This window comes from Drosophila pseudoobscura, chromosome 2 (assembly GCF_009870125.1).
Source record: "Drosophila pseudoobscura strain MV-25-SWS-2005 chromosome 2, UCI_Dpse_MV25, whole genome shotgun sequence".
NCBI classification, from domain to species: Eukaryota; Metazoa; Arthropoda; class Insecta; order Diptera; family Drosophilidae; genus Drosophila; species Drosophila pseudoobscura.
The window spans coordinates 1317771-1342007 of NC_046679.1; the positions used below are offsets into that span (position 1 = coordinate 1317771).

Sequence of the window (24237 nt, forward strand, 5' to 3'; positions counted from 1 at the left end):
ACACATAAATTTAAAAATATTACGAAATAAATCTGAATGATATCCTAAGAACGATATTCTACAAAATTACAGAATTACTGAGAGATTCAATTAAATAAATTATCTTTCATTTTGTACATATTATTAAGTAGTTCAAGTTACAGTTGTATTAACACGGTTGTTAGAATACCCCAAACAATAGTTTGATTGTGGGGCAGATTTTCAAACATTCATAAAATCTAAAAACATCGATGTTAAAAAACCTTGTTTTAGCCAAAATGATTGGATATCTTGTAGAAAATTTATTCATCAAAGCGATAAAACTTTGTGGGCATGGCTAAATGTTCTATATATCTAATAATATTCCACGGAATATCAAAAACGAGGATTATGTATAGTGGAACTTGAAGTAGTCAGTATATTAACGGTATATTTTTAAAATACGACCGTATATTTCGGTGTATTTCTGAGCGTCTGGCGGTATATTTGAACGATAAATCCGCGGTCACACTGGATACGAATAAAATAAAATTTAAATTTAAAATACGATTTAAAATACGCCAAAAATGGTGAAAGAAAAGCCATTAAGTCAAGAGCAATTGATGGGACGGATCAAATCCGTTTACGTGAAACATTTCGTGTAAGTATGTGGTCGCCAGAAATGTGACATACGCGTCCTCCCATGAATGCAAACCGGCGGTCACGGCAGAGTTAATACAGTTTTTGTTGTTTGGTAGGTCCTACAAGGAGGTAACTTATTATCCCAGCAAATACCTGAATGTATTGACTGGGCCCAATGGAAGCGGAAAGTCGACAATAGTCGCTGCAATAATGATAGGCCTGGGCGGCGAGCCACAATTGCTCGACCGCTCCGCCAGCCTCATCGACTACATACAAAGCGGCGAAACTGAGGCTACAATTGCTGTTACGATCTACGGTCGCTCAGAGCACACTACAGAGGCTTTTCGGCGCATAATATCTTCGGATGGAACGTCGAGTTTTTATGTCAAGAATATCAAGCAGACGAAGAAAAACTTCCAGAACATAGTCGCGTCCTATAACTTGCAAGTCGGCAATTTGTGCCAGTTCATGCCCCAGGACCGGGTTCAGGTAAGACCGGGCCGACATCTAATGCATGTAGTTTGAACATGTCTAATTTAATGTCTAATACTGTGATCAGGACTTTTCCAAGATGAATCCTCAGGAGCTGCTAATGAACACAATAGCTTCCATATGTGACGATGACCTGACCAAAAATTTTACTCAGTTGAAAGCAATGCGTTCCAAGCAAGTAAATGCCCAATCTGATAGCGAAAAGCAGAAGAAAAGTTTGCAGAAGAAACAACACCGCTTGGAACAGTAAGCAAACGCAAATCCAATGGTTAAATAACTACAAATTCTAATACAACCTTCCAGGTTAAAAGCGTCTGTTGCTCAATTTCGAGAACGCGAGGAAACAAATCAAAAGGTGAACATATTTAAAGTAAAAAAACTATGGCTCGAGGTCGAAAAGAGCGCAGAAAAGGCAGCTGAATATAGAGAACAACTGGCGACGGAAAAAAAGAATTTCAAGAAAATTGAAAACACCTTCAAACAGCACAAGCAATCGCAGGAGCAGAGCGAAAAAAAAAGAACAGACCTGAGGAATGCTTGCTTGAACACGGTAATTAACATCCCCTGACTATAGTCAAATTTAAAACTTATTTACATTAAGAAATGGATGAGTAATGAGTTTTCTTTTCAGATTCGATCTTTGGGCCAGGCTGAGGTCGAGCATAATGTTATAAAGGGGCAACTGGAGAATGTGAAGCTGGAAATCGTACACAATAGATCAGCATATGAGGTTGGTAACATTTTGTGTAATTTAAAAGGTTTTTTATTTCAAAAATTTGTACATTTTATAAAGACTGAAAAGCAAAGAGTAGCGCAGTCGGCAGTAGAAGCCGAAAAGGTGAAACAATTAATAGATGCTAGAAATCAGGAGCTGTCTGAATTGAACAAAAACAAGGCGAACATCATGTCCGAATTGGAAGGTCATCAAGAATCATTCAATAATATCAACAAACGGGTAATTGAGCAGTTCAGTAAGCGACAAAAGCTAGAGAACGCTCTAAATGATGAGAAGATTCCGGAAATGACCGCACTGAAAAATAAAATGGACAGACTGCAAAATGTAAAAACGCAAAAGATGCAGGAGCTCAGCCGAACACAGCCGAATTTGGCTGCTGCTATGGATTGGGTTGAGCAAAATCGGCACAGATATCGACTCCAAATCTATAATCCCATGATATTTGAGGTAATTGGAATGGTACACTAGTAGCATTGAGTTTTAACCACTCTCGTCGTTTCAGCTATCGATGGAAAGTGAAGACGCAGCGAAGTACTTGGAGAATGTGGTTAAACAGCGGGACCTCTTTGCGTTTGCTTGTGAGGACAAAACTGATATGTCCGATCTGATCAACGAACTGTGTGTAAGGCAGAAGCTGGGTGTGAATATTATATACTGCGCACCAGCCGATACATGCTCGTATAGTCCCACTGTGCCGAGAAGTGAACTGCGGTAAGCCTGCCCTGCCTTCTATTCCATTGTACACCGATCGATTGCAATACTCTTTCATTCGTTTATAAACAGACCATTGGGATTTAACGCGTATCTGGTCGATCTAGTCTCGGGACCAGCACCCATTCTGAACAAACTCTGTTCGACATACTCAATCCATAATATTCCCATCGGCTCAGACGCCGTGAGCAATCATACATCATCCATTCCAAAGGGAATTCGCGTATATTTTGGAGGTAGGCCTGAAAGGAAGACAAACAATCGGGCACTCTAGTTTAACTAACTGAAATATTGTGCTTTCTAGGCAACAAGAAGTTCATAGTAACCACGTCCCGATACCGGCCTGACACCATACTTACGGAGAGCACGATTCGAGGAAAGAATCAGCTAATTGCTGTTGATTCCGAGCAGCTGGAGGCGCTTAAAAGACAGTATTCCGAAGTTGTCGGACAGCGCGACAGACTTCGAAATGCCATTACATTACTCGATGCAGAGTTTGAACGTTTGCAGGCCAACCGCAGAGAAGTGGCAGAAAAAAAACAAACAGTCGAACAAAAGCTATCGTATATTAATCAAGTTAAAGGCGAAATAGAGAAACTTTTGAAAAGGTTTGACAGGCTTGAGGAGACTTCCAATTGTGAGTACTTACAGCTCTCTCCAAACCAATTCAGATTGCACTTAACATAAATATTTTTAGCATTGGATTCAATCAGAAAACAAGCTCATGACACTCTGCTCGTGAATATGAAAAAAATACGAGACGCCGAGGACAAACTAGTGAACAATTTGGAACGAATTGGAAGGTTAATGTGCGCAAAGAAATTGGCTAAAGAAATGGAACAGGTTTATCTGCGACAACAAGAAAGTCAAACCGATTCCCTGAAAGAGACAGAAGAAATGTTTAATTCAGCAAAGGTACGTAGTGGAATAGTAGACAAACAGCTAACAGATCCGATACATTCAACAATTATACTATCAGAATAAAGTCAACCAACTGTCGGAGCTGTACGAAGGGCAGACGAGAGAGAGCGAAAAGAAAAAACACGAAATCAAGCTGCGGTGCAACGATGTGCTGCCCAGCGATGCGACATTCCCTTTTAAAGACGAATTTAAGAATATGGCGAGCATGGACATCAATCAAGTTCGCGAGGCAATAAACGACCACCAGGCCAGATTAGAGTGCATGCAAAACATAGATACAGACGTAAGTTGACTGTGCTGTGCGTGCAATTGGCTTCAGTATTAAATGGGATTGCTTTCAGGTAATCAAAGATTTCAATGAACTGCAAAATGATGCAAAGGACCTTGAAGAACTGATTCTTGAGTCGCTAAACGCTGAGAAGACGCTGGAATCCGATATGTCTGCCTTATACGAAAGCTGGATACCTAAATTGCACGACCTAATAAGTACGATCAACAATAAGTTTGGCGAATTTATGGAATCTATCGACTACGTGGGAGAGATAAACCTGGCCAAATCCGATAAGGTGTTGCATTCGTTTTGTGTCTCTTACGTTCTCTTAAATCTAACAAATATTTTGTATTATTAGTTCGACTTCGACACATATGGCATCCAAATATTGGTCCAGTTTAGAAAAAATACTCCACTACAGACGTTGGATAAGTTCATTCAATCTGGCGGCGAGCGAGCAGTCTCCATAGCAGTGTATTCGCTAGCCTTGCAACACGTCACTCACGTGCCATTCAGGTAATTAATCGAAACCGAATGCGAAAATATCCAAAATACGTATTTACTCTTTTTAGGTGCGTCGATGAAATAAATCAAGGCATGGACGCTAAAAATGAACGTAATATTTTTAATCTACTTTTAAGGGAAGCCACCAAGCCTGGGTCGGCTCAATACCTTTTCGTTACCCCCAAGGTACGAGTATATACTTACAATGTTGATTACAAAATTTAGGTGTTGTCATCGCTCAGCTGTCTAGCACGAACATCCTTCTTGGCTCTTCCTTCTTTCAGTCTGGAATATACTGATTGTTTGATTTCAGCGAAAAGACCGAGCAATGCTTCCCTTTTCTTTGTTCGCGTTGACAAGCAATCTGTTCCTTCCACAGCCAAAGAGATTAATATATTCTATTTTTTCTTCTATACTTTCAGCTGCTGTACGATTTAGATTATAATGAAAAACTGTGCGTCGCTATTGTGTGCAATTCGCGATCAGTTTCGGAAAACCTGAAGTTTCCAATGATTGACGGATTTTAATCAGTAGTGACATTGTTGAGTATTTTGTAATGAGCCAAAGAAGCATGGCAATAAACTTGAGCCTTGAAGACTAGCGTTTTGTAAGAAGCTGACTTAAATCCAAGCATTGATAAGTCACCTAAATTAATATTTTGTAAATGTGTATATCCCTGCTGATGCACTCAAATTATACGTTTATCAGAGACGAGACTGTTTGGAGATAGCAGAATTGTGTGTTTGCTTTCTTTATTTGTGGCCTTATCCAGCCTTTTTAGAGGGTCTACAATTGATCTCATAAATGTAAAGACCAGCTCGTAAAGTAATTGTGGTTGTGATAGTATGATAGTATCTGTTATAGTATTCTGCTGATTTCTGTTTCCCTGGTATCCCAGAAATCATAGCAGACACACGCCGTCCAGGGCTGGCAGCCACTCTCATTGGCGACTCCGGGAAGGCCGTAGATCAGATGCCCACAATTTCGCAGCGAGATCAGGAGGAGGCAGCAGGTTGATAATGGCGGTTCGGAAGCGCTGCTGTGCTGGCTCATGGCTCATGACTATTAACGAAAGGAAGAGCGATAGAACGACACCAACTCGCAGCAAATTCAGCTTTGTCGTTTTGCTTTTTGGAACATTGGACAGTGACTGACTGAGTAAGAGATACAATTAAATAAATGGTATTTTTTATGTACAGCACTATATTACAACTAATCTACGCACTTAAAGGTAGTATAGAGTACACGTGTTAGGACTAACTGCTACCTCAGCTTTCTACACGTTGATGACCAGTGCCGTGGATCTGTACTTCCGCTTGGGCTTGACGACCGTCTTGGACTTGGGCGGCCGTTTCAGATCTCCGCTGGGCGGACGTCGGCGGGAACGCGTGTCTCTGGGCGGAGGTGGTGGCGGGTGATCGATGTATTTGTTGCGCAGGGGGCCGGGGCCGGAGAAGTTGGGTGGCGGATAGGACTCGAAGTCCTCGATGTCGAGATCGGGCCTGGACTCCTGCTCGTGCTCGTGCTCGTGCGCCTGCGCCTTGAGGAACTTCTGCAGTTTGGGATTGTTGAGAAGCTGCAGCTTGATGGCGTCGTCGAGCAGCTTCTGCTGGTCCTCAAGGTAGGCTTCGATCTGTTTCTTGGAGGCCACGTTCTTGTAGCGGTCATGACTCTTGGGCCGTGACACTGGCACTGGCACAACCTCATAGTCATCGTGATCCGGTTCGAAGACGCTGTAGGAGTTGCTGCTGGACGATGCCGTGGCCTTGGGGGGCGGCACCAGGTGGAAAGGATCTGGCTCTGGCTCGTACTGCAGCTGAGTCCACTTGGAGCGCTTGGGTGGTGACACATCCTCTCCAGATCCCACGTGCACATCGGATGAGTAGCCTCCGCCAAAGCCTCTTCCTCCTCCTCCTCCTCCTCCTCCGCCTCCACCTCCGCTCTTATATGGAATGGCGGTCACGTACTTGGGCTGCTTGGCGTAGCTGGAGCTGGGGCCAGCCTTTTTGGGGACTGTGATCGGATGCTGGACGCGTATCTGGGTGCCGATGGTGTATTCTCGACTGTCTTGGACCGACGACTCGCCCGAGTATTCGGCGGAGTTGTAGCGCTCTCCGGAATAGTCATCTTCCTCCTGGCAGAAGGCAGAGTTTTGATTGAATGGGACTGGATTGACGGGCAACGGGCACAACTCACCGATCCATAGGGTCTGTAGTGGGATTTCTTGGGATACTTCTTGGTCACGTCCCGGCGCTTGCTCTCGTTTGTCTGCAGGTCAGCGCGTAGATAGCCGGAGGGTGCCAATCGAATGGGTCCTGGCACTGATCCCGAGCCCTGGCCGGATCCCGGGGCCAGGGCACTATAGTAGCTCCTGCGATAGTAGGATCTCGCCGGTCTCTGGCCAGAGGCGGTCGCGACCAGCAGCACTGCCACAGCCAAGAACTGTAATGATTATAGTTAGTGCTGATTCTCGTTCAGATTCGATTCGATTTGATTTCCGCTTACATTCCAGTACAGACGCATTGCGAGTGTGGGAGGGCTTAGAGGGTTCGTTCCGATTTAGGCTTCACTCAGGGACCTGTGTCTCTGCAACGTGAGTTGTATCTTTGAATCAACCACCAGCGTGGCAACAACGAAACTGAAAGTTTGGCCAATGAACGCAACAGTTTTATGGAAGCTTCCTCCTCATCGAATCTGCGACTCCAACTCCGCCAGCGACTCGAACCTGCCGCAACAGCAACGGCAACGGCAACATGTTTTGCAATTGAAACCTGCCGGGGCAGGCCGGGCCGCCGACCAACCGATAGAAATCTCTGTCTGTCGGCCTGTGCTTCACGCATGGACTTGTTGCAACTTGGAGAGGAAGCCAGGGTCCAAACCAGAGACACAGCCAGACCCAGAGCCAGAGCCAAAGCCAGACCTGAGGCTGCGGCTGCGGCTGAAACTGAGGCATCATTTGCATTTCCAGTAGGAAATAGAGCGCATGCGCAGAGGGGCATAAATAAAATGTTTCTTTATGGCTGCAATTACGAATAACGATGGCGATTTGCCACGTGGAAGTGGGGGGGAGTGGAGTGGCGTGGAATGGGCTTGGGTTAAATGGTTTAGTTTTCGTTTTTTGTGACTTAATAAGAAAGTAGACAAATTAGCTGGAAGCCGAACACCCGCCCCATCGGCGCTTCTTCATCAGACCAGCATTGTGTGTGGAAAACGGGTTTCTATTGCTCAGACCTGGCTCTAGCATCTCTTACCGCATAGATGTTGCTCTCCTGCTCTCCTGCTCCCCCTCTTTGGTGGCCCCAAGTTCAGGTTCAGTGGGGGCCAAACCGAAAGAGCCAGGAAAGCCAGGAAATGTTAGCCAGGTGCTGCTGCTGCTGGAGCTGGAGGTGGAAATGGCCTTTTTTGCTGGCACGCTTGGACTACTTTCTATGGCAGGATGCGCGCTCGAAATGCGGAAGATGCAGATGCTGCTTTTTCTGGTTGTCTGCCGGTAGGTGGAAGTGGAATTGGAAATGGATGTGGATGTGGATATGGACATGGTCGCGGACAGGGACTTCACTTCGATCCATTGCATAACGTTTCATCGCGGTTCATTTGCACAATTATTTACACGCTTATCCTGTCCATGTGTCCGCCTTGTCCGCCTGTCTATGCATGTCTCAGCCGCCCGATCACATGCCCAGGGAAGATTGAGATTGCCGGCAATTAAAGCGATGCCTCTAATTAAACTCGAGTCTAATGCCGCCTTGATTGAGGCCTTGGGGCACGGCCTGCATAATTGTGCAACTAGCGGCAATTGCAGCTCGTTTGCGGGATGGACCAATGGGTGCCACTCGAACCCACTCGGGCGCTCTTTTGCCAAGGTCAAGCTCAAGTTCAATACGCATGACAATTGCTGTGGCAGCCCCTGCCACAGCCACAATCGTCCCGCATAATTTCCGTTTTCCTTGTGAACAAATCAAAAGTAGACTTGCACTTGGACGTGCTCTGGGGCTGGGGCTGGTTTCCGCTCGAGTCTTAACAATGCCATTGCCACAAACGGTTTTTGCTTGCAAACATTTTGTGAAAGGAGCTGGCCAGAGCTGGAGGACTGCCGCCAGATGGGGCTGGGATTGGGATTGGGATTGTATTTGGGGCTTGGGAAATGGGCATAAGCAGGTGGGCAGCCCCGAGCAATGACTATGCCTGAGATCTGAATGATCGCTCTCTCCCCTATAAAGCCACTCAATTATCGACGGAATTGGGCCTGATTGAGCGTTCCCCAATTGGCGATTGCGGCAATTCGATGTGCATTGTGTTATACATCAGTTTATTAGCATATTTTCCATTACGAACTAAATTAATACCGCATCGAGCTGCTGCTCACAGATTAGTCAAGATCAAGGTTGTGCGTTGGGTGTTGGTTGTTGCGGGTTGGATGTTGGTTGTTGGGGGTTCGATGTTGGGTTTGTGCATATATCAAATCACTGATTCCGCTGTGGGTGATGTCAAAGTTTAGCAGATGATCGTTAAAGTAATACCCATATGCCATCTCTCTCTCTCTGTCGCTTTGTCAGTCTGGCAGTCCCACGCTGATCCGCTGCCGAGCCGAACTTCGGCGCGCCTGTGCATCGCTGGACGACGACTGCGTGCCCACTATGAGAGCGTCGCCGTTGAAGCAGAGGCTGCTCCGCAGGTGTTTGCGTGGGTCAGGGGAGACAGCGTCCCCTCCATCCCCTGCATCTCCCGTACCCGTACCCGCTGTCTCTGACGATGATTTCGGCAAGATTTTCCGTGTGTTGTTGTTGGTGCTGCTGGCAGAGTGGCTATTATTATGTATACTCTTATTATAATTATTTAATGGCTTCGTGCGACTAGTTTCCATATACGATCGCTGCTGCTCTGACTGTGACTGTGGCTGTGAATGTTCCCGACTTCCGGTCGGCTGATGACGCCGACCCTCTGTTGGCAGCGGCAGTGGTGCCTCGTCTCTGTCTCTGTCTCTGTCTGTGTCATCGTAGTAGGCATACTCGTCGGCCTGCTCGTTGTAGGTGACGTGCTTCTTTCGCAGCCCGGGACTTCGCAGCTGCAGGCGACGCAGTCCGCTGTCCATCCAGTCGAGGTCCTCGCCGGGAGCCTGCTTGAGTATCCGCTTGGGCACTGGGGCCCCTTGCAGGGGCAGGACGGGCCGACGCCGGCTCTCGGGCTGCCACTCGGGACGGCTGTCGTTCAGGGGCTTCTTTGTGACCTTCGGCTCCACCTCCACGCTGAGGCTGCGCACATTCCGCTTCACCTGGAGCTTGGGGCTGTTCTTGGAGTTGAGCTCCACCTCGCGCTTGTCGTTCATGTCCATTTTGGGCCGCCTGGCGTTGTTCTGGGTGGGCGTGTGGCAGTCGTCTTGGTTGACGTAATCGTAGAACTGGATCGTGGAGCTGTACGCCTGCTTGCGGCGCTCGCAGGTGGCGTCCTCTTCCGGGTGGGCACTGAGCAAGGGGAGGTTGCCCCTGTAGGGCGATACCTCTGTCAGCTTCGGGGTCACCTCCCGGCGCATGCCTCGCCTCAGAGAGGGACGGTTATCCTTGCTGGGCTGCAGGTTGTCGTAGAACTCGATGGAGGAGCTGGCGAATTCCTTGTGGAACATGCGGCGCGTGTCCACCTCGGGGCCCGCATCCTGTATGGAGGGTTGCCGCTGGATGGCCGGTCGCGGGGGCTCCAGCTGGAGGCTGTTGCGCCGCTTGACCCGCGTCTCGACCGCCGAGTCGAGCTGGGAGTCGTCCGGCCAGAAGAAGTGCGACTCCTGGCGGTTGTACACCTTGGCCCCCTGCCGCTCCACCATCTTCGGGGGCAGGCCCGTGTAGAACTTTCCGTTCAACATATCGCGGGGTCACGTCAACTGATTGGCAACCGATCCGGAGACCGACTGACACAAAGAATCCGACTCGGGGCCTCCAGCCACTCCACTTGCTCGTGGAGACAGACGTTGGCGTCGCCAGCATCGCATCGCATCTGTCGTAGGCGTTCGAGTTCGTTTTCGGTTTCTGTTTCTGTTTCGGTTTCGAGTTTGTTCAGGTGATCGGTGATCGGGGACGCTGATCGGGGATTGGGGATTGGTGATCAGTGCTGAGTGCTGGGGCCTCCGACTAATTTGCGATTCTTGCGAAAAACAACCTAAGAAACACTCGTAAAAAGCAAACGCAAACAGCAATACATTCGAGGCAGAATTTACGAGCATTTGCTGCCACTGCCACTGGCACAGGCACAGGCACAGGCACTGCCCCTGCCACTGCGACTGCGACGCCTGCTGCGACGAGTTTCCATCTAAGGTCACACGGCAGCGGCATTTTTTCCACTTTGCAAGCGAAAAGTCGTTTTTCGTGAGCTCAGAGCTGGCCAAATGTTTTGGGTTCGTAGACGATTTTTGGCCTCTTTGGGGGCTGGAAACTCGGCCAAAACGAGAATAATCAGCGCCAACAGCTGCCAATTATTGGGTGCCTTAATGGATACGATACACTCTAGAAGTTGGTCAGAAGAAGTGCCACACTGGACTGAATGATGCATAGCAAATAGTATACGTAATGTTACAAGATCTTGGCAAGCCAAAGATCAAACTATTCCATTCAAAGATATGACAGTCGAGGGACTGAATCTCATTCAAAGAAATAAGTTTAAAATCAAGACAGAAAATTAGAGCAGCATAGAACAACACTTGATGGTAAATTCAAACGAGTTTTAAATGGAAATTATCATGACTTGGTAGATTTTGTATTTAATTTAATTAAATTTATTTTCGCTTGATCTTTTCACATGGTTGCCATTGAATGCCGAGGGAGGAGACGGGTGTGTGTGTGGGTGTGTGGGACACTACTAGACTACTTTGTAATAATTCCCCTCCTTTGCCCCATGATCTCTCTCTCTCTCTCCCTCTCTCTACCTACCTCTCTCTTTCTATCGTTATCTTTATCTTGTTTTAGAAGACGTAAATGTAGTATCGTAATTAGCTTAATGTACAAACAATGCCATAGAAACACATACAATATCATACACGCGGATTACATACGGATAGTATCTCGATTGGGTTATTCTTGAGGAGGAGCTGCTCCTGCTGCTGCTTCTGCTGTGGATCAAAATAATATTTATCTCAGTGTGGTGGCTGTCTTACGGTATATGGTATATGGGTACGGTATGGTACGGTACGGTATGGGTGGGGGATATGTAAGGTTGCTTAGACTAGACTCGAGTGAGACTGTATACATTTTTGATTTGATTTGTTTTGACTTAAGTGAGTGGTGTGCTCTGCTCTGCTCTGCTGGGTAGTGGCGTGGGCGTGGGCGTTGGCGTGGAGTGGGGTCTAACTCTGACATTTACAAAACTTCATTCTCTACTTCGCTCCGGCGTCGCTTTCTTTCTCTGAAGGGAGGGGACTTTCTTTCTACTTGTATTGTTAAACATATACTTAGGTTCGCTTTTCGGTTGCTTAAGACTCTATTTACAATTGGTATTTTGAAGCGGCTTTGCAGGAAACGCGAATGGGGCTGGCGCTTTCCCCATGGGGGCTCATGAGCCTTGCCTTTCTCCAGTTATAAGTCGGTGCCATTAACTGATCGAATCCGTGCCCAGCCCTGCCTCATTCCGTTTATTGCTGCTGTTGTTGTTGCTGTTGCTGCTGCTGCTGCTGCTGGGGCAGCAGTTGCATCGGCGACATTACAATTATGTTGGTGGTGCCTCCAGCGGCGGCTGGATCGCCGCCCTGTCCATATTCCAGGGACTTCTGCTCCTCGGGGGCCCGGGTGATGACGCAGTACTGATTGCCGTTGTAGGTGACGATGGGCATGCCGCTCATATTGCCGGGCTCGATGCTGTTGGTGGCATGCAGGCCGCTCAGCTGGGCCTGCATGTAGGTGGCCGCCGTCGGAGAATTGGCAATGATGTGCGACACCGGCACCGACACCTGCTGAACGGGTAGAGTGACAGAGATACAGAATCGATTGGCATACATTTGGGGGATAGTACAAGAAGATTGTCAAATGTCTTTCTTTGGGTGTTTGTTTCTGTAGCTGTTGTTGTTGTTGGTTGTTCATTGGTGATTGGTGATTGGTGTACTTGTGGATTGTTAATAGGTAGTTACTTCTTGGCCCTGCTGCTGTGTGCCGTTGCTGCCGCCGCCGTTCTGGTTGTGGTTGTGACTGTTGTGACTGTGGTTCTGGTTGTGGTTCTGGTTCTGGTTGCTACTACTACTGGTATTGTACATAGGCGCACTGGTGGGGGCCTGCTGCAAGTGCTGCTGTTGTTGTTGCTGTTGTTGCTGTTGCTGTTGCTGCTGCTGATGCTTTCTGGCCGCCTTCTTGCCATGTGCAACATGCTGGTGAATCTGCTGATGCTGCTGCTGCTGCTGCTGTTGATGTTGCTGGTGCTGGTGCTGATGTTGCTGTTGCTGCTGATGTTGCTGCTGCTGCTGCTGCTGACTCTGCTGATGGCTGGCATTGAGGATCATCTGATTTTGTATGATTATCTTCTGCTTGCGTGCGTGTGCATGGGCCTCCATCTGGACCTGGTTTTGATTGGCGTCCATCTGGTAGCCACGGTTCCCCTTAGCAATTACTCCGGCCGCCGCCGCTGCCGCTGGTTTTGTTGACTCTACGACTACCCGTTCCGGTTGTCAATACTGCAAATGGATCGCAAAATAAAGACAGAGAGCATTGCGCTCGGGTTATATCCCAGTTCTTGAAGGCTTTATAACTATATCCTCGGGGCTACGCTGGCCTGGAGGCTCTACCGACATTTTCTCACCTCCAGATGACTCTTGGCATGGATGGACCACTCGTCCCGGCTCGAGAACATCCGCCCGCAGAGCTCGCAGGTCCACGAGAGCTGCTGCTGGCCGTGGTGTGGTATGATGATGCCGGGAATGGCCGTCGGCGCCCCCTGGGCCGACTGCACAATGATGTTCTGGGCGGCCACCTGCACGGCCTGCTGCTGCAGCTGCAGCTCCAGGCTCTGTTTGTTGTCCTCCGGCGGCGGGTCGGGCTGCTCCTTCTTCTTCACCATGTTGTTCAGCCGCTTGCCCAGCGGCGCAATGTTCGTGGGGGTCACGTGCTTGAACTTATTCATGTGGATCACCAGCTTGTCCCGCCGCGCGAACGCCTTATTGCACACCTGCCGGGGGGCGATGGAAGAAAGGGAACAGGATGTTAGAGGCTTCTCTCCCAGACAGAGGCCGGGGGCCAAGGGGATCTAGGGCAGTTTATACTTCACAAATATAGGGCTTCTCGCCGGTGTGGATGCGCATGTGGATGGTGAGCTTGTCCTTGCGGGCCAGGCCCTTGCCGCAGACTGTGCACTCGAACGCCTTGTTTGTGGCTGGAGAGAGGAGATCATGAATGAGCCACAATGCCATGTGAGGATGCTCTGCAATACTCACACTTCGAGGGATTCGTCTTGCGAACGCCGGAGGAGGCCTGCTGCACCTGCTGCAGCGCCTTGAGCCGGCTGGCCGGATGCATGGAGCCGCCCTCCACATACGGCTCGGTGAATGGTATGAGGTTTGGCTTGGGTATGTTGTAGGTGAGCTGCTCCGCCGCCGACCAGGTGCCCAGGCTCTGCAGCACGCGGACGCCCCCCTCGAAGCCCATCCCGTCGTCCGGCACCGTGAAGGTGCTCTCACCGCCTGCCGCGGCGGCGGCCACGCTCGAGGAACTGATCTGGGGCACCTTTATGGTGGCCGCGTAGTGCTGTTGCTGCTGCTGCTGTTGCATGCCGTTATTCTGGTTGTTGTTGCTGGGGGAGTTCTGCTGCTGGGAGGATTGCTGCTGCTTGAACTGGATGGCCGCCTGGGCCATCTGCTGCTGTACGGCCATATGGGCCTCTAGATATGCGTTCTTCTGGGCGACCGTCATCTTGTCCATGTTAACGGCGCCGTCCTGCAGAAATAATTGATATATTAATTGATGTATAACCGATTGTGGAAAAAAACAAACGACTTTGGATCAGCGGAAATGAGAAACTGGGGGAGTCCCTATATAGCAATACTGTTGCCAGAAATCACCTCCTTTTCAAGTCGTTTTAAAGATAATTCAACCACAAATTGAACATTTTACTAGAAGATGTCGCTTACAACTGATTAAATCGGATAATTATTTCCAATGGGGTGCCCTAGGAACGATCGGAACATTCAATGTACTTTGGACACACAGATATTGTACATAAAAAAACTAAAAAATAGTCAAAATCTAAATCGTTGCAATAAGTTCAATGAATTTGCAAGGGTATCCGAAGCTTCGGGCCCCAAGTCGGTCATCCGCCTTTCTTTCTTGGTTTCGCGCTTGTTTCGTTTCCGTTTTGTTCCGTTCCTGCTGGCACTGCCACCCCTAACAAACTAGCTGGAGAGCTGTGAGGGAGTGTTGCGAAATTTCGTCAACGTCAGCGGCGCGGCTGTGGATACGCCGCCACACACGCCACCCCCCGGAGGAAAAGCACTCAAGCACTCGGCCTGCCCTTGCGCAAAAATTTGTGACTTGAGCTTTTTCTCGCCATCCAACCCATCCCCCGCCCCACTGCTCTCCCACCCTCCTTTGTGGTTGTGTGTGTATGCCGGTTGCTTCAGCCTGGCCCGGGCCCGGGCCCGGGCTCCGTCTCCGTGTCCGTGTCCGGCGGTGTGGGGCTTTTCTGTGTCTGCCCGGATTTATTTTAAGCGCGCTACCAGCCGTAGTGCAGATCTTTTTCTGTCTTTTCCTTTCGTCAACACGGCACTTTGTCCACCTTTATGAACCCTTGCACCCTGGCACCCGGGCACCCTGGCACCCTTGCACACCCCCACGCGCGCACTTGGCCAGTTTCACAGTTCACTTCCTGGTCCCGTGCCCGTTTCCGTGCCCGTTCCCGTTGCCGTCCCCCGCCGCGCAGGGGCTATTGACGTTTTCACTGCCAGTTGGCGTTTTCCTTCTTACCACAGTCGAAAATCAATACGAAATGGCCGCTCGGTCTGTCCCGGGGCAGCGCTTGGCGCACAAAATTCACACACAGCACACGAAAAACCGCTGATAATTACGGGCAGCTTCTGTTCTGTTCTGCTCTGTTCCGTTTTTATATTTTCACAAACGCGAATTCGGAAATCGGGGGAGATCGCTTAAGCCCAAATGGAATTCGATGCCGTCTACTTCCTCGAGCCAGAGCCCAGCGCCTATTGTTGTGTATGTATATTGCGAAACTGCCACCTCGGCCACAGTCGCTGCCGCAGTCGAAGTCGCAGTCGCAGTAGCAGTCGAAGCAGCGCTCTCGTCAGTCCAGTGTCTCTGTCTCCGTCGCAGGGAAAGCTTTGCTTTGCTGCTGACTTTGCCGGGTCGGAGCGGAGCAGCGGAACAGCGGAGAAGCGGAGCAGAATGTTTGAGTAATTATTTGTTATGCTCGAAAAGACGGAGAGAGGCCGGACGCAGGACGAATGGGAAGGTAGCGACGACGACGACGCTAGCAGAGGCAGCGGCAGACAGATACTGAAAGACCGAGCAAGGCGGAAGCGGCACCACGACACCGGAGCAGAGCAGAGCAGAGCAGAGCAGAAAGCATTGCATAGCGCACGGCGTCGGAACTGAGATTCGCACGAGAGCTTTTTCCCCTCTCTTTCCATGGCAGTGGCTCGCTCTCCCACTCTCACCTCTCGCCATTATGGTACGGTACGGTGGTGGGTACTCAGTGGAGGAACGGTTTGGCATTGAAACACGACACCAGAGGAACTGCAGCTCTCACAATGGCATTGTTGGGGGGCTGCTTATCACAGCACCGTGGTTCGGCGGTCGATTAAGCTGACTTCAAACCAGCAGGGAAGCCAGGGATGTTCGGATGCTAAGGATTTGCACCTGCGGGAGGCCACTGTGCGGAGCTTACCTGAAAGTGTAGCGTGCTTCTCGCCGCACGCATGGCAGTGGCATACTTCCGCAGCGTCTGCTCGTTGTTCAGGCAGATCTGGCGCCACTCGTGAAGGTGCTCCAGCGTGGCCAGGCACCGGTCACAGATGTACTGGGGCAGGAGGTCCTCCTCGGCGACCTGCCAAGCAGTGGGGCTCATTAGCCGGATATACGGATATACGGCGCTCTTGTTGATCCGCAGACTACTTACGTGCGCCAGCAGCAGGCTGCGGAGCTTGTGGAGCAGCTGCCGCTGCATGGCCTCCTCCGCGAAGAGGTGGATCTTGGCCGGTCCCCGGTGGATGACGCACAGGCGACACAGCTCCCCGAAGGAGGTGAAGTTGAGATCGTCGTGGCTGCCATTTGTTGCATGTCCATGTCTCTGTGTCGGTTGCAACAGTTGCTGCCCCGTGTTGACAGTGGCAACTGTTGCAGCGGAGTGCGGCGGTGGTGCGTGTGTATGCAACATAGCGGATTCAATTTGGGTCAAATTACATTAGAGCCGCGTTCATAGACACAAATCAGAATATGGTAATGCCTCCCTCCGACCCGTTCCCCTAGCCACAGGTGAATCGGAAAAATCGATGCAATTTCAATTGGTGGCAATTAGTCCATTATCCATTGTCGGCCCGATAATTGGGTTAATTGCATTCACCCACCGATGCCGTTGCCGCTTTCCTGCCGTGCCTGCAACTGTGCCACACACTCGCGTGGCCCACAAATTACGTGTATTCTGATGCCCACAGTTTGTTCTCGTTTTACTCCATTTTTTATTGGACACTTGCTGGAAAATTGCAAAGGAAAACTCTGCTCACTCTGGCGGGAAAGTCGAAAGCGCTCTGACGACGTTTTTATGCCTCTGCTGCTGCTGCCGCTGCTGTTGCTGCTGCACTTGCCACGTCCTGTGCGACGGTGTGAGTGGACAGACGAGTGAGAAACTACAGGCCCAGTACCCTTTCCTCTGCTTCTGCGAGTGCGCATTGCCCGCTGCAGGAGGGCCGCAGTGGCAGCGGAGGGGGGAGGGGGGAGGGAGGCAAACAAATTGCGCGCATTTTTTTGCTTGCAGTTTTTACATTTTTTCTATGCATGTGGCAGGGGCAGGGGCCAGAGGCAGAGGCAGAACGGAACAGAAAAAAACATTTGGAAAAGCTTAAATGATGAGGCAACAGGTGTGGGGTGGGAGACCTAATCAGCCGCAGCTGGAGCTGGAGCTGGGGCTTCTTCGGCAGCCACTGGAGCAGCTTCTGGAGCAGCTTCTGCAGCAGCTTCTGCAGCAGCTTCTGGCTCCGACTCGGACTCGCTTTGAGGCTTCGGTGGTGGAGGCGGCGCCACCGTGCTGTGATCCGACTCGATATCCGAGCTGTCGAGCTGCTCGCCCTCGCCCTCCTCCTCGACCTCCAAGGCTTCGTCCCTGGACGCCTCTTCCTCCGGAACAACTTCTTCGTAGACGATAACCTCCTTCCACAAGATCTCCTCGCCCACGCAGGCGGGCTCCTCGCTCTGGGGCTCCACGCGCTTGTCGAGATCCAGCTCGGCTGGGCACGGCTCGGAGCGATCGAAGCCGCCGCAAGTGACACACGAGGAGGATGTTAGCAGCATGGAGGAGTGCGGCGAGCTGCTGGACAGCAAGGAAGTGCTGCTCTTGGACTTCTGCTTGTCGCGCGGCTGGGCGTCTCGAGCGGCCGAGGGATATGTCATGACAGTCTGCTGCGCTTTGTTCTGGATGCCCACATCGGGACGCTCCTGGCACTGGTTGCTTACTTGCGGCAGCTTGGGGTTGCTGCGCACCAAGTAGTCGGCTACGCGCATCTTCCAGTTGTCCTGGCTGCAGTCCGCGTTCTGCAGGATGTGGTAGACCTCGCCGATCAGGGGCTTCAGCATGGGTCGGTTGCAGAACCTTTGGCGCTCGAAGAAATCAGTGGGCTCGTGAATGTCTGAGGGTGTCCAGAGAGATAGAGGGATCTCAGTGAATGAACACCAGTCGATTGATACTCACAGTTCGGAAAGATGAAATTGATCTCGCGAGCCACGCTCTGGGCGTGCTTGGTCACGTGTATGTTGCGCTCTAGGTCCGCGGACGTTCCGCTGCGGGTACAATGTTCACATGGAATGGAAGAAGCTTCCTGCGAAAGTAGAGCACACTTACAAATAGCAGATCATGGTGTTGAGCAGCGTCTGCACCGCATTCTCTTTGGTCACAATGAAGGCTTCCGAGACGCCCTTGGACAGCAGTATAACCTCCAGCATGAAGCCCTGCTCGTCGGCATAGTCCGCATAGAACTCGGCCGCCAGCTCCGGGGAGAAGGCCAGCTTGCGGCTACCCTTCAGCAGGAAGCCCTCGGCCAGCAGTTTCAGTAGCACCGGACGACGCTTGTGCAGATAGTCTGGCTTTATGATCAGCAGCGAGGTCTCAAACATGATATGATACTAAATATATAAGGATCCAGGAAACTATGGGAATTTTTGCTTTCTGTTGGTTTTTGAAATATAATTGTACACGGTTCGACTGCTTAAACTACGCCCACTGATCCGTAGTGAAATTTTCCGATTCAATACGGTACAAATGGCGATGTTTTGATAAAAGAGACACTGTCGAGCTGATTCTAGCCGAACGAACAAAACGAGTACCGAATGCAGAGCTCTAATAGACACACAGTTGGGGGCGATGTTCGGATTCGCTAATATTTATATTGAATGTACGATTAGGTTACAGCTTATTGTTAATTTTAGTTTCTGTTACAGTTCAACTTGTTCAGCCCGGTGTTCGCGTGCACTTTAAAATCATCTAGTATCTTCATCTTCATCACAAATCTTCATCTCTTAACCAATTTAGAGCCGAATTTACAACCAAAATCAATCCAAAATACGAGTGCGGAAATATAGTAAGTAAGGGTCGGTCATTTACAGTAAATCGTTATAGAATGTAAACGGATTATGTAAAGATATATGTATATATAAAGCGTGGGACTGTGTCACCCTCCTCCTTCTCCTTCTCCTTCACTCCACACATCATCACAATGCGGTTGTCGCGAATCACAGGATCGGCTGCTTAGGCTGCAATCAGAAATCGGGATACTCGTGAGTGGTGGGATATGCAATTAATGGCTAAATAATTTACCCGAAATCCTGGCAAAGGCCAACGAAGACTTCTCGCTGTCGAAGCACTTGCCGATCTCGGCGCACACGTGCGACTGATCCACATAAGGTCGCTCGGACAGATGCTTAAAGCTGTTGCCATAGATGGAGATCATTTTAGAGCACTACCGAGAGGGAAGATAAATTAAATAACAACATCAGGTTGGGGGTGGGAGGGTTTTAGGAGCCTTACAATGCTGTAGTACTTGGCTGGCAAGTTCTCGCAGGCCACCGAGGTCATTTCGACTGTGGTCACATCGGTATCCTTCGAGCGGGCGCTGAGGAAGGGCAACAGGACTTGGGTGGCGCCGTGGCAGACACCGCACTCGATCACCTCATCGGTGACCACTTGGCTGAAGCAGAGCTGCAGCTTCTGGCACACCTCCTTGGGCGGCACCTTGCTGAGCAGATCGATGACAGCGGCGGCGTAGCCCTCGACGAAGGTGTCGCACGGCTTGCGGACGGTGGCGGGCAAGTGGTCGCACACCGCCAGAATGGCCCGCTTGATATCGTCCTGTTCGGTCTTGTTCTTCAGATCAGCCTCCAGCTTGGTCATGACGAACTCGCAGAGGACGCAGGTGGGCGGCTCCTTGGGCTTGGGCGACTCCTCTAGGCGGGCCAGCTGATCAGCCGGCTGGGGCAGAGCAATGACATCGTACTTGAGGGCCTCGTCAATTTCAACTAAAGGGAAGGACGTTATTTGTGCTGTTTCTGCCTGCCTCGATTCTGGCTCTACTCACGATCATCCAGTTCGGAGAACAGGCACAATCCCAGTTCGGCGCAAATCAGTTTGGGATCCATCTCCTTCAGCAGGAGGTCGGCAATCTGGTCTCCGAATTTGTCGATCAACTTGTGGCACTTGCTGGCAACCGGCTTCTTGAGCTTGTCGCACGACTGCTCCAGGGCCTGCTTGATGCTGTCCTTGGTGGGGTGCTTGCCCATCTTCTTCTCGACGGTCTTCACGAGCTCCTCGCAGATCAGGCAGTTCGGTGCACCATTGTAGTCCCTCTCGAAGACCACCTCAATAGGCAGTTGCTCGAGGGAGGCTACCTCGTTGAAGAACAGCTCCTCGCTGCTGCTCGATTCGTCATCTTCCATGCTGATGCCCATGTCGTCCAGATAGTTCTTGGTCTTGGGGCACAGTTTGAGCTGCACGCAAATCTCCTGCGGCTTGAAGTCGGTGATCAGCAGGTCGATCAGTTCGTTGGAGTACGTGTTCACAAAGTCTACGCACTCGGATCTCAGCTTGCTGGGCAGATGGACGCAGAGACCGGCCAGAACCTTCTTGATGTTATCCTGCACAAAAACACAAACGTTAGAGAAAGATCTCCACGAGTGTGGGACTCCTGTGGGATGCTCACCTTGGACTTGTTGTCGCGGATCTTGATTTGCGCCTGTTCGACGGCAAAGAGGCACAGCGGGCAGGTGGGCTGGTCCTGCTGATCGCCGGAGGTCACGGGCACCGGGTGGAACACCTCGATGTCCTCCTTGTTGTCCACGTTGTGGGGGCACATTTGCAGCTTGGGGCACACTTCGCGGGGATTGAGTCCCTGGACAAGGAGGGCGATCACGGCATCTCCGTACATCTCCACAAAGTTGCGGCACTGGCCGGCCACGCCCTTGGGGAACTTGGTGCACATGTTCTCGACGGTGTGCTTGATCTCGTCATCGGTGGCTGGGGTGGCCAGGGTCTCCTGGATGAAGTGCAGCAAGTACTCGCAGATGGTGCACAGCTCGCCGCCCTCCACGAGCAGGCTGGGATTCGCGGCACCCATCAGATGGTCGATGGGCAGCTGCATGCCGATGAGCTGGTCCTGGGTGAACTTGGGCTCGTGGGCTCCCAGCTTCTGCAGCTTCGTGATGGTCACCTGCACTTGGGCGGGCTCAATGGCGGGCAGGAGAGGCATGATCGGGGCAACAGGTGTGGCGTGTGGTCCGGCAGCGTTCTTGGGGCAGACGCCAATGAGGAAGCAGGCGCCGTTGGCATCCAGCTTATTCACCAGGGTGTTGTAGATCACGTCGTAGTACTGGTCCACGATGCTGATGCACTCGTCCTTGAAGCCGCGCGACTGCTTGCAGAAGCCCTCCAGCACCTGCTTGAACTCCGTTTCCGTGGTGTTGGCCACGAGGACATCGCGCAAATGCTTCACCAGCTGCTCGCACAGCGCGCAGGGAATGTCATCGCCGGCATCGAGGGCAACCAGTGCCTCGGGCGCCTGCTTCTCCTCCTCGTGCTGGTGGTACCGCGAGGCACACACTCCCGAAACGTGGCAGAGCGCATCCGTGTTCAGATGCTGGCGCACATGGTCGTAGATTTCGTTGAAGTACGACAGCACAATGTTGGCGCAGGCGTCCGAGAAGCTGGACAGCGAGCCGCACACGTGCAGAAGCTGCTCGACCATGTCGTCGCGGTTGGTGGCCTCGAACTTCTCGTGCATCATGTACGAGAGCAGGTTGCAGTTGCCGCAGGACAACTGGTTGGGCTTCAGGATCACACTAGTCTCCTCCTCGGACGAGTCCTCCTCCTGTACCTTGCCTTCGAGTGCGGCCTTGTAGGCGCCCTTCAGCTTCTCATCGATGGAGGCGCTGTTGCAGAGCCCGGCTACTGAGCAAACTTGCTGTGGAATCGCCGACAAAGAAGTATAAGCATAAGGGGGTTCAATGGATTGCGGGAGAGCAGACTCACGTCGGGGTTCATTTGGGAGGCCAGGGCCTCGACCAGCTCCGGCAGGAAGTCGTCGGCCATCTTGATGCACTCCTTCTGGATGGGCTTGATGGGTATCAGCTTGCAGGAGCCCTCGAAGACCTCCTTCAGCTCCTCCTCGGTCTCATTGCTCTTCAGTTGGTCGCGGGCCTGCGTCACCATGTCCTTGCATATCTGGCAGATGGAGTCCGTGTCCACGGGAACCACCTTCTTCTCCCACACGGTCTGGATGCAGTGTCGGGTGGCCCGGCATTCCTTCGAGTTGCTGCAGCGGATAGAAAACAAAGAAAACAAAGATACTGTCAGCTTGAATTTCTCCGAAAACCCAACCCCGATAAGCCCAAAGAACGAAAGCAATTAGGATATGGCTGATGCAGCAGTAAAACCGACCGAAGCGCGGATCAAATGACCCGCATTCGTAATCGAATGACCAAGGCGCCGAGTCAGCAGAGAGAGAACCGGAGGGATCAGAGTCCACCACTGGAAAGGGAGAAACCACGAGATGGGGCGCTTCCCTTTCAGTTGAATGCACCCGCAGAGCATGTGATTACTGCTGACTGATGGATAATATTGGATAATATTTTGCATGGCTCTGGTCCGTTTATTGGTCTGATTGAATCTATGGAGTGGATTTCGATGTGCTAATGGCTAATGCCTATTAGCAACAACAACACAAATGTGTGTTTTCCTTTTGCCTAAATACAGACAGAAATACACGTACGTCTAGGGAGAGTGGGACCGGGGGGGGGGGGGGGGGGGGGAGGAAAAACAACAAAAGATAAGCACGGAAACGTCTTGAATACATATGTGTGTGGCTATGTATGTATGGGTTGTATATCTGGGTACATCTACACAAATATTATATGGTTGTTCATTTGTGGTGTATGTGATATTGTTTTTAATATTTTCAGCAATGGCGACGTTTTTTTGTCAAACAAAGAACGGTTAAGAGAAATGCTGGATTTTCCTCGAGAGGTGTTTAAAAATAAATCAATCAAAGAACAAAGGAATCGGTTATGGTACTATATGGTAAACCTAGCGATAAGTCCAACGATAAGGAACCCCGTTTGTAAGAACTACACCCGTACCGTATGTGACACATGCATTTGGGATTAGTCAGGTTCAGTCATATACATAGTTATGCCGATAGCGGGCAGAGCAGAACAGATCGGCTGTCAAATGATCCCCAGATCGCATGAACTCTGGCTTAGTCATGCAAATAGTGGGGCGGTTGATGAAGCAGGGACTGATTAACTTTGTTCAGCTGCAGGCGTCGGATTGTTAATTCGATTAACGGCAAGAGCGTCGAAAACAAAGCGCACTGGAGAACACAGAGAGAGAGAGAGGGAGGCATAACTGCAAAACAAGAATAGGACGGAGGAACTAGAGCAGTCGCCACAAAGGTTATCGGGAATGGCGACGACAGTCGCGTCGAATACTATTGCGGTGATTGCAGATTGATTGTCTTATCGTTGGGAAAGGAACACCTATGGCTCGCAAACAATGAACAAACGGGGAGAGGCCATTGGGTTAAGAACTGCTGCTGTTCTCGCCTAGATAGATTTCCGATGACTAGGCACTTTTCCCCACCCCAACGCGCACTGCACTCACCTTAAATTGTCACACCAGTAGGTGGGTCCCCAGGTGCATTTGCTGGCGCCGACCAGTTGCTGGGCGCCACCGCTGACAGGCGACGAGGAGGCGATGCCTGAAATATTGCAACACACATAAACATACACATATATTGTAGTTTACAAATCAATCACGCTTAAAACGCAATTTGCACCTATGACACACAACTTACCGCAGGCACAAACAGCCAAAATGGCCAAAAGGCCAGCTCTGCGCATTTTGTTGATTGTTCTTAGATTGTTTGAAGAAGTTGAGTCGGGGTCGGGTTAGCTTCACTGTGTTTTCGTGGACTGACTGTTTTTATAAATCTGGAAAAGCGAACTGGAGAGTATAGGAAGTAAGCGGGTGCAGAGGCAGGTGGTAACGTTAAAAGTTTTTCCTTCGATTCAGCTCTCGGACATTGTCGCACAAATATTGCTGCTCGTTGGGTGTCTTCGTTCGCTGTTCGGTCCGGACCATTACCTTTTGCCACGATTTTCGATTTTGTACGAACTTTGTTTTCTAGAAAATAAAAAAACTGAAAAATATTGGCAAATGCAACCCTGTCGATATTCGGTTCTATCGGATTCCCACTAAAGCCCCCTCTATTTAAATAGTTCAACTACTTGAGGTAAATGGCGGAAAATATTACTGATTGTAAATTCTTCTTGAGGAT

The 24237-nt window shown here is 50.5% G+C and overlaps 6 protein-coding genes across 7 annotated transcripts; 1 reads left to right on the forward strand and 5 right to left on the reverse strand.

The window, feature by feature from the left end:
- The first annotated feature begins 463 nt into the window (after window positions 1-463).
- Window positions 464-4970, forward strand: SMC5 (structural maintenance of chromosomes 5). Its single transcript, XM_002136866.3, has 15 exons — window positions 464-619; window positions 717-1089; window positions 1160-1338; window positions 1396-1642; window positions 1724-1822; window positions 1886-2275; window positions 2331-2539; window positions 2612-2775; window positions 2844-3176; window positions 3237-3454; window positions 3519-3743; window positions 3802-4026; window positions 4090-4247; window positions 4304-4421; window positions 4658-4970. The coding sequence occupies exons 1-15, from the start codon at window positions 546-548 to the stop codon at window positions 4760-4762; spliced, it is 3117 nt and encodes a 1038-aa protein (XP_002136902.2). The 5' UTR covers window positions 464-545; the 3' UTR covers window positions 4763-4970.
- Window positions 4971-5344: 374 nt separating this feature from the next.
- On the reverse strand, window positions 5345-7501 carry LOC4800318 (eukaryotic translation initiation factor 4B2). The gene is made up of 3 exons (XM_001357553.4): window positions 6741-7501; window positions 6432-6677; window positions 5345-6369 (listed from the first exon to the last, which is right to left on the reverse strand). Exons 1-3 carry the CDS (start codon window positions 6756-6758, stop codon window positions 5512-5514), a joined length of 1122 nt encoding a protein of 373 aa, XP_001357590.3. The 5' UTR covers window positions 6759-7501; the 3' UTR covers window positions 5345-5511.
- A 1022-nt stretch (window positions 7502-8523) lies between these two features.
- LOC6896687 (uncharacterized) lies at window positions 8524-10320 on the reverse strand. The gene has a single exon (XM_002136865.3). It carries the CDS (start codon window positions 10087-10089, stop codon window positions 8788-8790), a length of 1302 nt encoding a protein of 433 aa, XP_002136901.2. The 5' UTR covers window positions 10090-10320; the 3' UTR covers window positions 8524-8787.
- Window positions 10321-10948: 628 nt separating this feature from the next.
- On the reverse strand, window positions 10949-16746 carry LOC6896686 (zinc finger protein rotund). The gene is given in 7 exon segments (XM_033376984.1): window positions 10949-12165; window positions 12340-12876; window positions 13002-13367; window positions 13462-13571; window positions 13633-14131; window positions 16092-16250; window positions 16323-16746. Coding segments are annotated over 7 exon segments (2247 nt in total). The 5' UTR covers window positions 16581-16746; the 3' UTR covers window positions 10949-11847.
- A 115-nt stretch (window positions 16747-16861) lies between these two features.
- Window positions 16862-18627, reverse strand: LOC4800321 (uncharacterized). The gene is made up of 3 exons (XM_001357552.4): window positions 18258-18627; window positions 18108-18196; window positions 16862-18045 (listed from the first exon to the last, which is right to left on the reverse strand). Exons 1-3 carry the CDS (start codon window positions 18527-18529, stop codon window positions 17297-17299), a joined length of 1110 nt encoding a protein of 369 aa, XP_001357589.2. The 5' UTR covers window positions 18530-18627; the 3' UTR covers window positions 16862-17296.
- Window positions 18628-18767: 140 nt separating this feature from the next.
- Sap-r (prosaposin) lies at window positions 18768-24160 on the reverse strand. Of its 2 annotated transcripts, XM_001357551.5 has the most exons (9): window positions 24045-24160; window positions 23755-23903; window positions 23562-23658; window positions 21933-22215; window positions 20608-21864; window positions 19987-20542; window positions 19440-19927; window positions 19230-19371; window positions 18768-19165 (listed from the first exon to the last, which is right to left on the reverse strand). In XM_001357551.5, exons 2-9 carry the CDS (start codon window positions 23798-23800, stop codon window positions 19161-19163), a joined length of 2874 nt encoding a protein of 957 aa, XP_001357588.3. In that variant the 5' UTR covers window positions 23801-23903; window positions 24045-24160; the 3' UTR covers window positions 18768-19160. The 2 variants fall into 2 exon arrangements, with proteins under 2 accessions (XP_001357588.3, XP_033232874.1); XM_033376983.1 differs by lacking the exon at window positions 24045-24160 and having other exon boundaries at window positions 23755-24034.
- Between the last annotated feature and the right edge of the window lie 77 nt (window positions 24161-24237).

What these genes read in the sequence shown, in the direction of transcription:
- SMC5 (XM_002136866.3), top strand. Translation starts at nt 546, where the DNA reads ATGGTGAAAGAAAAGCCATTAAGTCAAGAGCAATTGATGGGACGGATC. An exon ending in TGCCCCAGGACCGGGTTCAG is followed by an intron (nt 1,090 to 1,159) that starts GTAAGACCGGGC and finishes TACTGTGATCAG; the next exon opens with GACTTTTCCAAGATGAATCC. An exon ending in GTCACTCACGTGCCATTCAG is followed by an intron (nt 4,248 to 4,303) that starts GTAATTAATCGA and finishes TACTCTTTTTAG; the next exon opens with GTGCGTCGATGAAATAAATC.
- LOC4800318 (XM_001357553.4), bottom strand. An exon ending in ACTACAGACCCTATGGATCG is followed by an intron (nt 6,370 to 6,431) that starts GTGAGTTGTGCC and finishes GCCTTCTGCCAG; the next exon opens with GAGGAAGATGACTATTCCGG.
- LOC6896687 (XM_002136865.3), bottom strand. Translation starts at nt 10,089, where the DNA reads ATGTTGAACGGAAAGTTCTACACGGGCCTGCCCCCGAAGATGGTGGAG.
- LOC4800321 (XM_001357552.4), bottom strand. Translation starts at nt 18,529, where the DNA reads ATGTTTGAGACCTCGCTGCTGATCATAAAGCCAGACTATCTGCACAAG. An exon ending in AACACCATGATCTGCTATTT is followed by an intron (nt 18,197 to 18,257) that starts GTAAGTGTGCTC and finishes TTGTACCCGCAG; the next exon opens with CGGAACGTCCGCGGACCTAG. An exon ending in CAATTTCATCTTTCCGAACT is followed by an intron (nt 18,046 to 18,107) that starts GTGAGTATCAAT and finishes GGACACCCTCAG; the next exon opens with ACATTCACGAGCCCACTGAT.
- Sap-r (XM_001357551.5), bottom strand. Translation starts at nt 23,800, where the DNA reads ATGCGCAGAGCTGGCCTTTTGGCCATTTTGGCTGTTTGTGCCTGCG. An exon ending in TCCGCGACAACAAGTCCAAG is followed by an intron (nt 20,543 to 20,607) that starts GTGAGCATCCCA and finishes GTTTTTGTGCAG; the next exon opens with GATAACATCAAGAAGGTTCT. An exon ending in GTTCTCCGAACTGGATGATC is followed by an intron (nt 19,928 to 19,986) that starts GTGAGTAGAGCC and finishes CCTTCCCTTTAG; the next exon opens with TTGAAATTGACGAGGCCCTC.